Genomic DNA, 15,093 nt, shown 5'->3' with positions numbered 1-15,093 from the left:
TCGAGGTATTGACTTTGCTTAGGGTTTTGATTCTCTGATTGGGTGCTAAATTGATTCTTAACTTTGATATTTCTATGTTAATTTTTATATATTTCTGATTGAAATTTTCGATCGAGTTATACATGTTTAGGAGCTGATATTTTTTATTTCATTTTAAGTTGATTCTTAACTTTGCTTATTGATTTTAATTTCTGATAAGTTATTTCACCATATGCTTCATTGATTGAGCATGTATTGAATTCTCCTAGCTTCCTGTCCCATATGATTGTATAAAAAGTGGTTCGTGAGATGAAATGGGAATGAGAATTGCAATGATGTTTAAGTTAGGCACCTGACAGATTGGTAGTTGGGGCTGATAGCTAGTCTTGATATATTTCTGATAATTGGTGGTTGGGGCTGGTAGCTAGTCTTGTGTGTGGTTTTGACAGATTTCTCATGGTGTGTCTGTGTTTTTTTTTTGCTGGGCAGGGAGGCATGAATTGCTGCACTATTTTTATGTTCTGGTTTTTTGTTTGTGTGTGCTATGTATTGTTGTATCCCTTTTGTTGTGTTTTGGCGTTTTTGTTAGGCCGTTTTAGGCTTATTGGCCCCTTGTACATATTTAAGTACTTCTTGTACTTTTACTATTAATAGATCTTTAGCTTTTCAAAAAAAAAAAAGCACCTGAACCATGAAATTTAATTTCTTAACTACATATCCTGCTAAAGAATGATACATGTTAATATGATTGTATAATGTTTCTTTAACCATTTGTTATTGTTACCTTATGCATATCAATATTTAATTTCAGATGAGGATAAAGAATACACTGAACCATCTAAATAAGTTGATCGATTATAATCCTAACTTGAACGAAGCGCAAAATAACCGACTTCGTCAAACTCCATTTAAATGGGTCTTTGATATGACAGACCACATAAAGGTTAGTGGACCTTTGTTAGAAGAGTTGTTGAGTAGATGGGACTCTATTATTCATGGATTTAGAGTAGGTTGCAAGACAGTTGCATTTGCACCGGCAGATGTATGTATTGCATTAGGATTACAAATTGTAGGAACAACCGTACCTGTACCTCTTAACGATAACATTGATTGTCATGTTAAATCATTGTTTAATGGAGAGGATGTTACAATTGATAATATACAACAAAAACTTAATGTCCTTAACACAGAACAAGACATTGAAGATTTTTGTAGATTATATATACTTTTTGCCTTCTTTGCATTATATTTTCCTAAGAAAAGTAGGAATGTCACTAGTGTACCATTTAAGTTGTTGGACGACCTAAATTTGCTTGAAACGTATAATTGGGGTCAAGCGGTGTATGAAGATTTAGTCGAAAGCATAAACACTGCTGCTGCAAAATACGCTCAAAGTGGAGGAGACTCGGGTAAAAAAATGATTCTTTCAGGTTGTTCTGCAATTTTACAAGTATAGATAATTGAGTTTGTTGGTTTAATTGTATAAATTTATAAATTATTTTTTATTTGGTGTGTGATATTTTATTTTATTTTGATATAGATATGAGTTGTTGAGAAACTGCAATTATGTAACATATCAACAAAGTGTTTTCCACGTATTAATAAGTGGACAACACTTTCATTTCACGGTAACGAAATGCAAAATATATTTGCAAATGCAAAGGTTAGCACTCACATTGTATATTAATGCATGTGTATGCTTTTATAATTTTTTTTTCACTTTGATTTCGACTAATCAAGTTTGATTAATGTGATTAGTTGGTTGAAGATTTGGTTCCAACCGAAGAAGACCAACAATTCGATGTTGTTGCTGAAGTCATTCGACAGTCTGAAGTTATGCATACGAATGATATTGACACCGACTTTGATGCAACTGCTATTTTAAGAAAACAACGAATATTGTTTGACCACAATAAAACATTTAGGGAAAGGATTTTTATGTTTGTGAAGGATTTCAAACACATGACTACTGTTTATTTTGTCTTAATGTGATTATCATGTTATTTTTTTTCAACTCATAACATTATAACAAACATAATTCCACAACTTAAACTACTAATAATATGATTTCAGTTTTGTCTAAGTCTAGAATCATGAAATTAAGTTGAGAAATTCAATATTAAACATATTCACAAATTAGAATCCCCAATTTATACCCTAAATCATGCATATCAAATAACCATAATGAAAAGGGAAATTAAAATCAGAATATTTTGAAGAATAAGGAGAAGAGCATAATCAAAAGGAAGAATGAACTAACCTTGAATCGGATGAATGAGTTCAACGTATTAACATCTCTGATTTCGTCGAAGAGAGGAGACAAATCTGTTAGGGTTTTGTCGCAGAGAGGGAGAAGGAATTTTGCAGAGAGGGAGAAGCTTGAGCCGAGATGGAGATGAAGATGGCGACGATGGAGCAACTTGCGCAGTAAGGAGGTTTCTCGCGTTGGTTTTTGCGATGAGAAGGAAGTGAGGGTGCGCAGTGGAAGTTAGAAGGAAAAAAATGAAAATATAAAAACTGAAAAGCAGTTCACACGCAAATTGACCATTATACCCCTTTTGTGTTGTATTTTTATTTGATTTTTGTGTCTCTAATATTACTGCGGAGGAAAATCAGGCTCATAATAAGCCAAAACTGGCATATTTGATAGAGTCACTTGGGAGAACCGGCGCAAACCACCACAAGAAGATCAACAGCGCATTACAGTCAGGCATGGCAACAGAACCCGTACCCGCGGGTACCCGCCTGAACCCACCCCAAGTTTGACGGGGAAAAACCGATTTGACTGGGTTTGGGTTCGGGTTTGGGTTTTCCCCGATTTCAAAACATGGGGATGGGGCGGGTAACGGAGATATTGGTACCCACCCCGAACCCGTCCCCGTCCCCGAACCCGCCCGTTTATATAAAATTACTATATTACCCCTATTTATTTATTTATAATGTCACAGATCATATAATTTATCTACTTGAGTTAGGATTTTTAATAAACAATGGTTCTTAGTTATTTGTTTTTTTAGCAATTTCAGTGAACAATGATGTAGAACATTCTTTGTTATGTGGTTGTTTTGACGGTATTTTGGAATATTGGTTTGTACCGGTACTATTTTATGGTTTTGATAATTTTGGTTTGATATTTTGGAATATCATTTTATTTGTATGTTTAATGCATTGAAATTTTGGTTTGTACTTTATTATTTGAAATTTTTTGTATTGTATGTATGTCAGTGTTCGGGAAAATTTTGGGTTCGGGTAAGGTTCAGCAGGGCGGGGCAAGGTTCGGGTATCCCCGAACCCATTTGGGTATACCCGAACCCATTTGGGACGGGGATTGGGTTCAATTTTTCATCCCCGTCGGGTAATGGGCGGGGAACGGGTATTTATCAATGATTCGGGTATGGGGAACGGGGAAGGTAAAAACCGTACCCGCGGGTACCCATTGCCATGCCTAATTACAGTTGCAGTTGAATTTGGTACATTAGCTCCTGAGACATGAGGAGGTAAGAATTTTACAAACCATTATGATATAACACTAATTATATCTTTATTTTTTAATCTTTATCTTCTTTTTTTTTGTATAACATACAATATAGAAGCAGATGTGAGACCCATTACTTGGCATCCATACAATTTGGAAATGTTGCCCCCCCACCTACACGATCAAATCCAATATCGTACAGTCGTCGCCCCTTTATTTTGCTACAACTATGTGGAGCGTCATTGTCCACATGTTGTAGCAAAACAGTTTGAGGTCCTTGATGGAGTTGAATTACAAGATGTTGGATCTGATATGAAAACGATAAAATTCAAAGCAAATAGAGGAAATTGTTCAATCAATTTCCGAGATCATTATAAAAAAGAGGTGGTACAATGGGATGAAATTGGTAGTCGGTTAGCAGAAAACTTCCAGCCTGCTCAACAATCCACTCCCGAGCCAGAAGCTGCTCACCAAACACCCACTTTTGAAGTTAGTCCAACCAATTCCCCGCATCTCTCCGAACAGGTTGACACTAGCTAGTGAAGGTAAAATATTTAACTATGTTATGTTTTTAGTTACATTCTTAATTATGAAAATATTCTTGATTTGCCTTGGGCATCGGTTAGCAGAAAACTTCCAGCCTGCTCAACAATCCACTCCCGAGCCAGAAGCTGCTCACCAAACACCCACTTTTGAGCTAGAAGTCACTCACCATTCACCCACTCCCGCGCATAATGCCACATTGGAAGTTACTCCAACCAATTCCCCGCATCTCTCCGACGGTGATGTGCATTCTTCTCCACCATCAGACCATGTTATGTTTGACACTAGTGAAGGTAAAATATTTAACTATGTTATGTTTTTAGTTACATTCTTAATTATGAAAATATTCTTGATTTGCCGGGTTTAAATAATGTGATATATGCAGCCGGGGAAAATGCGGGGGAGAATGTGGGGCATCGCAAACACTGTAGACCTGGCATGGCGACTCCTACATCATATCTTGTAACTGGACCAAGAGTAAATAAGGGGCTGTGGGTAAACAAGAAATTTACGCATTCCGACGATCACGTCAAAGCTATCTGGGCTAAAAGAAAGAGAAAGGTATGTTTAATTTCAGTTTAAACAAATGAGAGAAGAATAATTTCCTTTTTGTTTTTTTTAAATTTCATGGTCATCTAGGCTTTTGTGCTTATTTCTTTGTTTCTGAATGCAGTGATGAATTGTTTCCCATTTCATCCATGTTTGTTGAAGAAAAGTGAAATGTATATAACTTGTCTTGATATGCCCCGTACATTTTATGGCAAATCTGTTGTTCTAAGTGATGCTGCTTAGGGATGCTCAAATTAACCAACTGTATTTGAATATTTCTGTGGGCTATATAACTGTATTTGAATTTCGATTCTATTCGGTTTGCTTGCTCTGAATAGTTATTGTTCTGATTATGTTGGAATGTTACATTGTGTGCTTTCTCTAGATGTTGTATGTTATCCATTTTTGTGTGTTCATGACTTCATGTTGTTGCTATGAAGTATGCATTTGCAGTTCAGATTGTTTAGTGTTGTTATACATGATGTCTGCTTAATGTGATTTAATCAGGTTGGATCGAAAGTGGGTTCGTCCATTTGTTTATTTTGAGTAGTAAAGTAAGTAAATTCATGCGGTTTCATGGCCCTGAATTTCCTTACACTTGTGCCACTGGTGTGTGAGCAGGGCCGGTCAAGTGTAAGGTTGGATTTTAAGTACTTCTTGTACTTTTACTATTAATAGATCTTTAATTTCTGATAAGTTATTTCACCATATGCTTCATTGATTGAGCATGTATTGAATTCTCCTAGCTTCCTGTCCCATATGATTGTATAAAAAGTGGTTCGTGAGATGAAATGGGAATGAGAATTGCAATGATGTTTAAGTTAGGCACCTGACAGATTGGTAGTTGGGGCTGATAGCTAGTCTTGATATATTTCTGATAATTGGTGGTTGGGGCTGGTAGCTAGTCTTGTGTGTGGTTTTGACAGATTTCTCATGGTGTGTCTGTGTTTTTTTTTTGCTGGGCAGGGAGGCATGAATTGCTGCACTATTTTTATGTTCTGGTTTTTTGTTTGTGTGTGCTATGTATTGTTGTATCCCTTTTGTTGTGTTTTGGCGTTTTTGTTAGGCCGTTTTAGGCTTATTGGCCCCTTGTACATATTTAAGTACTTCTTGTACTTTTACTATTAATAGATCTTTAGCTTTTCAAAAAAAAAAAAGCACCTGAACCATGAATTTTAATTTCTTAACTACATATCCTGCTAAAGAATGATACATGTTAATATGATAGTGTAATGTTTCTTTAACCATTTGTTATTATTACTTTATGCATATCAATATTTAATTTCAGATGAGGATAAAGAATACACTGAACCATCTAAATAAGTTGATCGATTATAATCCTAACTTGAACGTAGCGCAAAAGAACCGACTTCGTCAAACTCCTTTTAAATGGGTTGTTGATATGACATACCACATAAAGGTTAATTAGTGGACCTTTGTTAGAAGAGTTGTTGAGTAGATGAGACTCTATTAGTCATGGATTTAGAGTAGGTTGTAAGACAGTTGCATTTGCACCGGCAGATGTATGTATTGCATTAGGATTACAAATTGTAGGAACAACCGTACCTGTACCTCTTAACGATAACAGTGATTGTCATGTTAAATCATTGTTTAATGGGGAGGATGTTACAATTGATAGTATACAACAAAAACTTAATGTCCTTAACATAGAACAAGACATCGAAGATTTTTGTAGAGTATATATACATTTTGCCTTCTTTGCATTATAATTTCCTAAGAAAAGTATGAATGTCACTAGTGTACCATTTAAGTTGCTGGACGATCTAAATTTGCTTGAAACGTATAATTGGGGTCAAGCGGTGTATGAAGATTTAGTCGAAAGCATAAACACTACTGCTGCCAAATACGCTCAAAGTGGAGGAGACTCAGGTAAAGAAATGATTCTTTCAGGTTGTTCTGCCATAGATAATTCAGATTGTTGGTTTAATTGTATAAATTTATAAATTATTTATGATTTGGTGTGTGATATTTTATTTTATTTTGATATAGATATGAGTTGTTGAATAACTGCAATTATGTAACATATCAACAAAGTGTTTTCCATGTATTAATAAGTGGACAACACTTTCATTTCACGGTAACGAAATGCAAAATATATTTGCAAATGTAAAGGTTAACACTCACATTGTATATTAATGCATGTGTATGCTTTTATAAAAAAAAATTCACTTTGTTTTTGACTAATCAAGTTTGTTTAATGTGATTAGTTGGTTGAAGATTTGGTTCCAACCGAAGAAGACCAACAATTCGATGTTGTTGCTGAAGTCATTCGACAGTCTGAAGTTATGCATACGAATGATATTGACACCGACTTTGATGCAACCGCTATTTTAAGAAAACAACGAATATTGTTTGACCACAATAAATCATTTAGGGAAAGGATTTCTATGTTTGCGAAGGATTTCAAACACATGACTACTGTTTATTTTTTCTTACTGTTATTATCATGTTATTTTTTTTCAACTCATAAAATTACAACAAACATAATTCCACAACTTAAACTACTAATAATATGATTGCAGTTTTGTCTAAGTCTAGAATCATGAAATTAAGTTGAGAAGATCAATATTAAACATATTCACGAATTAGAATCTCCAATTTATACCCTAAATCATGCATATCAAATAACCATAAGGAAAAGGGAAATTAAAATCAGAATATTTTGAAGAATAAGGAGAAGAGCATAATCAAAAGGAAGAATGAAATAACCTTTAATCGTATGAATGAGTTCAAAGTAGTAACATCTCTGATTTCGTTGAAGTGAGGGGACAAATCTGTTAGGGTTTTGTCGCAGAGAGGGAGAAGGAATTTTGCAGAGAGGGAGAAGCTTGAGCTGAGATGGAGATGAAGATGGCGATGATGGAGCAACTTGCGCAGTAAGGAGGTTTCTCGCGTTGGTTTTTGCGATGAGAAGGAAGTGAGGTTGCGCAGTGGAAGTGAGAAGGAAAAAAAATGAAAATATAAAAACTGAAAAGCAGTTCACATGCAAATTGACCATTATACCCCTTTTGTGTTGTATTTTTGTTTGATTTTTGTGTGTCTATAACATTTATGTATTTAAACCCGTTAAGATCTTTTGCATTTTTTTTCTTTTCTACTTTTTTATATTCTCCTTTTGCATTTTTTTTCTTTGATTTATATGAGCTCAGGATCCAATCCAGAAATTCTAGTATACTATCCATATTCCACCAAACCTAATGATTTTCCGTTTGCATCTTTTCATTAACGAACAAAGATGAAACTTGGTTTATGAATATTATAAATATTGAATTAATTGCAATTTTTAGACCTTGACAACACAATATGTTGCCTCTTAAAAACGATTGTTAATGTTTTGTGTATCTAAAAGAGACTAAAGCAGAATTTTTATTAGTGCCTTTTTATTATTAAGGATCAATGTGAAACCAAAATTTTTTATTTTAATTTAAAATAATGACCTTGACCAAAAATAAATTAAAATAATGACATGGAAAAATAAAATAAGATTATTGGATGTTTGTGTAAACACACTTTACTTTGTCTTTGCATAGTCTTTAAATCCACATTTTTAAATTGAATTTAAAGATATGCATGGTCAGTGTAAAACAATTTTACACAGACATCTAATGAAAATCAACCAATTTGTCACATGAACTCACTCACGTATGATTATTTTGATTTTGAAACTCTTGCATGACATAGAAGAATGGTGATTTCTTATTGGATGTTAGTGTAAAACTATGTTAACAAACTTATAATAATTCATAAAAACTTATTTATTTCTATATACTACTATTTTGCATAAGTTCAAAAATAAACTAATTCAAACGTGCCCTTAATATATCTCTTTTGACTTATTAAAAAAATAATTTAAGCGTGTGATACAAAAAAGTTAGGAAGAATAAAATAAATAAAAGGGTCATGCTAACCGGTGCCCCCGGGGCACTGGTTAAGGAAACCATAAAAGGAAATTTTAAAATTGAAAATAACACTTTTTAGACTTTCGAGTCGTTGACTGCACAAACTTCAATATGATATTACTATATTTGGTTCCTTAAACAGTGCCCCGGGGGCACTGTTTAGCATTTTCCTAAATAAAAATTAATAGTTAAACACTTGGAACAAATATAAATTTTTTATTTTTCGGTTTCATGTTTCATTCAGCTTTGTGCACACATAAGGTCCAGATCATAAAAGCATGTTTATACTTTATACCCTCCTAACTCCTAAGCTAATTTTGAATTTTCACTTATGTTCATGAGTTTCTAATTTCAGTATTTGCAACGATTGTCTATAAGTATATTTAGTTGGAACACTTAACACAACAACAAAAGAAGCGTCTGGGTGGTGTAGTCGGTTATCACGCTAGTCTCACACACTAGAGGTCCCCGGTTCGAACCCGGGCTCAGACATTAATGTTCTTTTCATTTTTAGCACATTTCATGATATTTGCTTCCACCCTTTGGTCTGTGTATGACAAGGAACGGTAATGCTTTCCTCTACTTTTTTTTTGACAATAATTCTTTCCTCTACTTTAATGATTGTCGTTTTTACAATTAATATTTTCAGACTGAATTATATTATTATATATAAATTGCTGAGTACATCATATTGCAGTTGCAGTGTTTTTGAAAATAAAAATTCTGCAATACTAAGCCATAATTGGTATGAACAACATGGCACTAAAATAGAGCAACACTGGAATGCAAATGGCTTGAATTATTCACTGTTAAAAGAAGTCCTACATCGATTGTGAGATGACTTGGATATGTGTTTATAAGTGAAGACAATCCTCGTCTTAGAAGCTGATTTTGTAGTGTGAAACTACATGTATTTATAACAGCAGTAAATCTTAATCAATCTTAATCCATCATCATGAACATACCTAAAGTACCTCAAATTGAAAGTGCGAGCTAGGAGGAGGTGCTCTAGGTTACGGCATGCCAAAGTTATGTGCTGAATATAGAATGAATTGAAACACTATATGAACATCTTTAGGAGGTTAAGCCTTTCAACAATTTTGTTTTATCTGGTTCATTGCCAGCATCGAAGGGAGGTCATCTCCCAGTGATAGAAGTTAGAAAGATCCAATATGCACAATGGGCATCAAGGCTAGAACAAGGCATCTTAGTGAGATTGCAAGTTGTGATCAATGACAAGTTGTGATCAATGAAGGAAGATTGAGAGTGTGATTTGGAGAGCCGACGCGGACAACTAGTAAGGTACAACAAGGCAAAGTGAAGACAAAGAAGAGGGTGTGGTCTCATGGCCAATAAGAATGAGAGTTTGATGATATGATAGAAAGATTTGGAAATAAGGTCAAGGTCATGCACATTGTCCCTTAGCATAAGTGAGGCTTGTATCTAGGGAATGGAAGTGGAGGAAGAGAATATTCGAGGCGGAGGCAGAGGCTGGGGCGACAGAGGGATGGGGGACGAAAGGTGCAACCATTAATCTAGACTATTGGTAACTAAACAATTCAAAAGATTTTAGAAACATAACTAGTGCACTAGGTGCAAATTGGTGTGTGCAATATTCACAACATTTACTTATTGTAGAGCTATTTTATTGAACAACTATTAGAACCTACAGTTCAAACTAAATGTACATCGATAAAACCATCAAAATGAATATCTGAATTGATGTTTATATTTACATGATTATGGATTTGTGATATATACACACCCACTACATTAGCAGAATATAGTCCTAAAGCAATCCTGATGTATTTGAGGCAATTTCCTAAAGAAATTGTCAAGCTAGTGCAAGTGTAGCACAATGATCATGATTAATTACATGATATAATTCCAAACAAGTACAACATACAGAGCCACCTCATAAGCAAAAGTAGAAGACATCCAAAGCAAAATTCTCTTCCTTTTAGGAGTTAGGCCAGCCATTTGGTGAATGCTCTTTAGAGTGGTAGTTTCGCTTTGCAACAAGGTGCGCATGAATCACATTTTCGGTTGCAATTGCTTCTTCAATGTCTTTCTGGGCCTTCTGGCAGAGATCATTAAGTGCAAGCATCGGAAATGGATCCTCTATAAGAACTCCAACCTACAACAATCATTTTTCACATTTTTCAATTAGCTTTTTAGCCAAAAATCGGAGTTGCATTTAAGAATCTATCAATCAATCACTTCTATATGAGTTCAATTTGATATATTCAAATAGTCTAGGACTGAAGTAAGGTGAGGAACATACTTCTTCAATGCAGAACAAAGATGCAGCGCTAATAAAGGTAGCAGGAACCACAACCCAATGACAATCATCCCAAAGTATGATAGGGAGCGTCAGATGCCATAGGACAAGAAACCTTGAAGTCAAGCGAGTATATGATAACGGAATGGGAATACCCATAAGCTGTTCACATAAGCCAATTCCTTCATGGAAACAAGTGATCTTTGATTCCTGTGCCACAATTAGGGAAAATGTTTTGAAAACAAAGAATTAATAGAGTGAAGTTTTATATCAATAGATTTGCATCGAACACTTCTCAACCTAATTACCAAGGAATTACAAATTTGCATTTCTGGCACTTGCGTGTTTTCAAAAATAATTTTACCTAAATTCTTTTTTGTTTTATACTACAATGTTACATGAATTCAATACGTACTAAAGTTCAACAATTCCAACATGTGTGTGTCAAATAACCGATTATCCCAAAACCTTAAGGTGTTAGGATAGAGCCATATCAATGGTTTTATATTATTTCTAACACGCCCCCTCACGCAAGAGCCCACTTGGGCTTGAAGCGTGGATAATGCATAGGCCCACCTACCATATGCTTAAATTCCACCTTTTAATTAGAAAGTGAGGGGAGCGGGGATCGAACTCTAGACCACTTAGTCATAGAGGCTCTGATACCATGTCAAATAACCGATTATCCCAAAACCTTAAGGTGTTAGGATAGAGCCATATCAATGGTTTTATATTATTTCTAACAGTGTGCTTACCAGGACATTTCTTCTAGAATCCTCCAATTTTAGTAGCCGAATACTCTGCGATATAAACTCAATAATGCAGCGAGGTCGATGTTTCGAATTCATGATCAATGCTATATCATCTACTTCTAGCAAATTTTGAAGATCTCTCGCAATGTCTGAACCATACAACACGTGACACTGCATTCAAATTATTCAAATGGTTAGTTTGACCCATCAACTACAACTAGAACTACCAACCCAAAAAATGTACTCTAAACAAATAGAACAAAACCTTAAAAAAAAAACAAAGGGACACCCAATGAACATGGAACTTAGTCTGACCTTGAGCAACTAAAAACTCAACCATACACATAGACAACTTGAATACACATAATAAAGCCCTTTCAATTGTTAAATGAGCATGAACCTCATTCCCAAAAGCTAACTTAGAGGATGAGGATGCCGAAGCACATATATATACCGAACTGCCTAGGAACCTTAGCAATTTGGAAGTCCAATACAACTTCAATACCCACCTACACGCCTAGTGCGGGTTCTAGGTCCAATTCTGACATTGTTATCCTTAACCAGACTTTGATACCATGATAAATTAGTTTGGGTAGCTTGTTTCAGACCATAGAGAACCTTGCTTATCTTATACACTTCAATAGCATTATCATTTACGAAAAATCGAAATTGAGCAGAACACAACAACCATAGGACTAGTCTGACCTTCAGCAACTAAAACCAACCCTAGACAGCATGTCACTACATTCAAATGTTCACAGTTTCATTATCAATTCCGACTACCAACCCAAAATGCTACCCCACAACTTGAACAAAACCTTACAAACACCTTTCAAAATTATTACACAAAAATAAAAATAAGAAACACTTGATGAAATTCCAACAACCATTGAACAATTCTGCCCTTAAGTAACCAACGTTCTAACCCAGAACAGAACAACTTCAACATTATCATTTTTTAGTAGAAAAATAACATGAAAAGCCAACAAACATAGAACTAGTTTAACCTTAAGCAACTAAAAGCTCAACCCTTCACACTTTGAGGGAAATGAAAGAAAAAAAAACCTTTCAAACACCCTTCAAAATCATTTATGAAAAAAAATCCAAAACTAATGGAATCCCAACAACCACTGAACTTTTCTGTACTTAAAGTAACCAACATTCTAAACCTCAACAACTTAAACACTCTATCATTAAAAAAAAATTGAGGAACACCCAATAACCATTTAACTATTTCGACCACAAACAACTAGCAACTCCAACCAACCACAACTTACACCCAAGTTGCATTAGCTTCTAGGTTACAAGACTTTACTTCACTTATGAAACAAAAATAAGGTCTTTAGTTACAACAATTCGGGCCACAACATCGATGTTTTATATAACCATGCAATTGGGATTAAGTTCACATAAGTGACTGCAATTTTTCGCAATACATTAAAGATCATAACACACAACCGCAATCTCAAATTAAAACATTGCTTATAACATACAAAACATCATCAACACTTCAGTTGTGGTTACATTCAATCATTTCCATTATCCTGAGTCTAGATAGATATACAGTGTCATGTAGCCTATATTAGTGTTTCATCATAGCTTATAACTATTTCTACCACAAACAACTAGCAACCCAACTATCCACAACTTACACCTAAGTTGAATTAGCTTCTTGGCTACAAGACTTTACTTCACTTATGAAACAAAAATAAGGTCTGTAGTTACAACAATTTAGGCCACAACACTAATGTTTTTTATATCCTTGCCACTATAATGCAATTGGGTGGTTTAAACTCATAAGTGATTGCAAATTTTCGTAATACATCAAAGATCGTAACGCAGCCACAACCACAAATTAAAACACTTCTTATAACCTACATAACATCAACACTTTAGATTGAAGGCGTGTCTAGTGTCCGGACAAGACACAGACATATGTGATTACATTCAAAAATAGTATTATCAGATTATCTCAAATCTAGATATATTAGTGCCATGTAGTCTATACTAGTGTTTCATCATAGCTTATAAAAACTAAATGCAATTATTTTTCCTTCAAAAATATATATATATCTATGGTTAATAGAAAATCAATGACAATGTGAAAGTGTAAGTAAGTAAGTAAGTAAGTATAACAACAACCTTAAGCACAAGAGGAAAAGCGATTATATAATTCAAAAGCGCGTTCTTGAGATGAAAATCAGATTGAACAGACATAACAAGTCTAGCAAAATCATGAGCAGCAGAAATAACACTAGTCCAAGCTTTCTTCCCTTCAACAAATCTAGAATAAGAAGCCTCCGTTCTAAAAACAAGCAAAAGCGCAAGCGCCGGCGCCGTTAACTGATAAGGAAGAGAAGAAGCTCTAAGCACAGGAAAAAACTCCGGGAAGAAGTCGAGAAGTACGGCGGTGTTATAAGCGGCGATGACGGCGGCGAAAGAAGTGAAGAAAAGAACAGGAGGGACTAAAGAAAGAATGACACGTGAGGAGAGACTAGAGAAGAAGTGACGCACGTGACGGAGAGAGCTACGATGTTGAACCCAATTAGTGTGATTGTAGAGAGTGCGGTTTTTTTGCATACCGCGTTCTTGGTTTTGGTCTGCCCAATCGGGGATTGTACGGAGGATTGAGATTAGGGTTTTGATTGGGGAGGGTGGTGGTGGTGGTGGTGGAGGAGAAGAATAGGAGCATGTTGTTGTTGTTGTTGTTGTTAGGGTTTTGGGTTTGAAGGGTTTGAGTTGGTAGAGGAGTTGTTGAGTGTGACATTTTGGGATGAATTGGGAAATTAGGGTTGTTGTTGTGGTTGGTTTGATTTGGTGGTTATTGGGAATGGGATGGTACATTGAGAAGAAGAAGAAGAAGAAGAAGAAGAGAGCATGAGAGTGATGTAAAAATGGTAGTTAATGGTGGAGGGAGAAGAAGAGAGTGAGGGAGTTGGTTAAAAATTGGTTGGTGTGGTAGTTGGGTTAGTTTATTTTTATTTTTATTTTTTTTAATTTACAATGGGGTTTAGATTCTCTAATTAATTTATTTTTTTATTTATAATGGGGCTTAGATTCTCTAACATACTACTACTATTTTAGGTTCGATTAAAAATAGCGTATAGTTGATAAGTTAGTTTTTAGCTTATAGTGATAAGTTAGCTGATTGAATTTTATAGTGTTGGGTAAAATTAGTTATTGAACTACTCCTTAGAGCTTCTTCTCTTCCTTATCAGTATCAGTTGACGGTGCCGTCAACTGATCAGGAAGATAAGAAGATAACTTTTTACATCTTGAGAGCATTTAATGCACAAATTAAAAGATAAAATTTATATATTATTAATTAATATCCTTAATTAATGTTCCGGAGCAATGTATAGCAATTTTTCTTTTAAAATATAAAAAGATATTTTCAATTATCATAAAAATAAAAATAAAAAAATATTTTCAATTCAAAAATTACTTTTTTATTCTTTAACTAGTGTTTTGGAATTATTAGTTAGCAATTTTTATTTTAAATGTTTTCTTTAGAAAAATTAGTAAGTGTTTGTTTGTGAAGCATGCTTTTACACGTTTCAGATATGCCTCACAAATTCCACCCAAAAATAGAGA

At 34.6% G+C, this 15,093-nt stretch overlaps 3 protein-coding genes and 1 non-coding gene across 4 annotated transcripts; 3 read left to right on the top strand and 1 right to left on the bottom strand.

The window, feature by feature from the left end:
- The first annotated feature begins 790 nt into the window (after window positions 1–790).
- On the top strand, window positions 791–1,971 carry LOC123886308. Its single transcript, XM_045935636.1, has 2 exons — window positions 791–1,429; window positions 1,738–1,971. The coding sequence occupies exons 1-2, from the start codon at window positions 791–793 to the stop codon at window positions 1,969–1,971; spliced, it is 873 nt and encodes a 290-aa protein (XP_045791592.1).
- Window positions 1,972–4,024: 2,053 nt separating this feature from the next.
- LOC123887210 lies at window positions 4,025–4,590 on the top strand. Its single transcript, XM_045936493.1, has 2 exons — window positions 4,025–4,290; window positions 4,383–4,590. Exons 1-2 carry the CDS (start codon window positions 4,044–4,046, stop codon window positions 4,577–4,579), a joined length of 444 nt encoding a protein of 147 aa, XP_045792449.1. The 5' UTR covers window positions 4,025–4,043; the 3' UTR covers window positions 4,580–4,590.
- Window positions 4,591–8,884: 4,294 nt separating this feature from the next.
- Window positions 8,885–8,958, top strand: TRNAV-CAC. The gene has a single exon. It is a non-coding gene; the product is annotated as a tRNA-Val (tRNA).
- A 1,197-nt stretch (window positions 8,959–10,155) lies between these two features.
- Window positions 10,156–14,463, bottom strand: LOC123885723 (UPF0187 protein At3g61320, chloroplastic). The gene is made up of 4 exons (XM_045935038.1): window positions 13,642–14,463; window positions 11,503–11,670; window positions 10,751–10,957; window positions 10,156–10,603 (listed from the first exon to the last, which is right to left on the bottom strand). The coding sequence occupies exons 1-4, from the start codon at window positions 14,341–14,343 to the stop codon at window positions 10,427–10,429; spliced, it is 1,254 nt and encodes a 417-aa protein (XP_045790994.1). The 5' UTR covers window positions 14,344–14,463; the 3' UTR covers window positions 10,156–10,426.
- Between the last annotated feature and the right edge of the window lie 630 nt (window positions 14,464–15,093).

Source organism: Trifolium pratense, linkage group LG5 (assembly GCF_020283565.1).
Source record: "Trifolium pratense cultivar HEN17-A07 linkage group LG5, ARS_RC_1.1, whole genome shotgun sequence".
Taxonomy (NCBI): Eukaryota; Viridiplantae; Streptophyta; class Magnoliopsida; order Fabales; family Fabaceae; genus Trifolium; species Trifolium pratense.
This window is presented reverse-complemented; position numbering and strand designations above follow the sequence as displayed.

Bases quoted from the DNA above. Each gene is read 5' to 3' on its own strand.
- LOC123886308 (XM_045935636.1), top strand. From the start codon at position 791: ATGAGGATAAAGAATACACTGAACCATCTAAATAAGTTGATCGATTAT. The intron at 1,430-1,737 runs GTATAGATAATT...TAATGTGATTAG, and splicing joins GTTGTTCTGCAATTTTACAA to TTGGTTGAAGATTTGGTTCC.
- LOC123887210 (XM_045936493.1), top strand. From the start codon at position 4,044: ATGAAAATATTCTTGATTTGCCTTGGGCATCGGTTAGCAGAAAACTTC. The intron at 4,291-4,382 runs GTAAAATATTTA...TGATATATGCAG, and splicing joins TATGTTTGACACTAGTGAAG to CCGGGGAAAATGCGGGGGAG.
- LOC123885723 (XM_045935038.1), bottom strand. From the start codon at position 14,343: ATGTACCATCCCATTCCCAATAACCACCAAATCAAACCAACCACAACA. The intron at 10,958-11,502 runs GTAAGCACACTG...ATTGTGGCACAG, and splicing joins ATTCTAGAAGAAATGTCCTG to GAATCAAAGATCACTTGTTT. The intron at 10,604-10,750 runs GTATGTTCCTCA...TGATTGTTGTAG, and splicing joins CTTTGTTCTGCATTGAAGAA to GTTGGAGTTCTTATAGAGGA.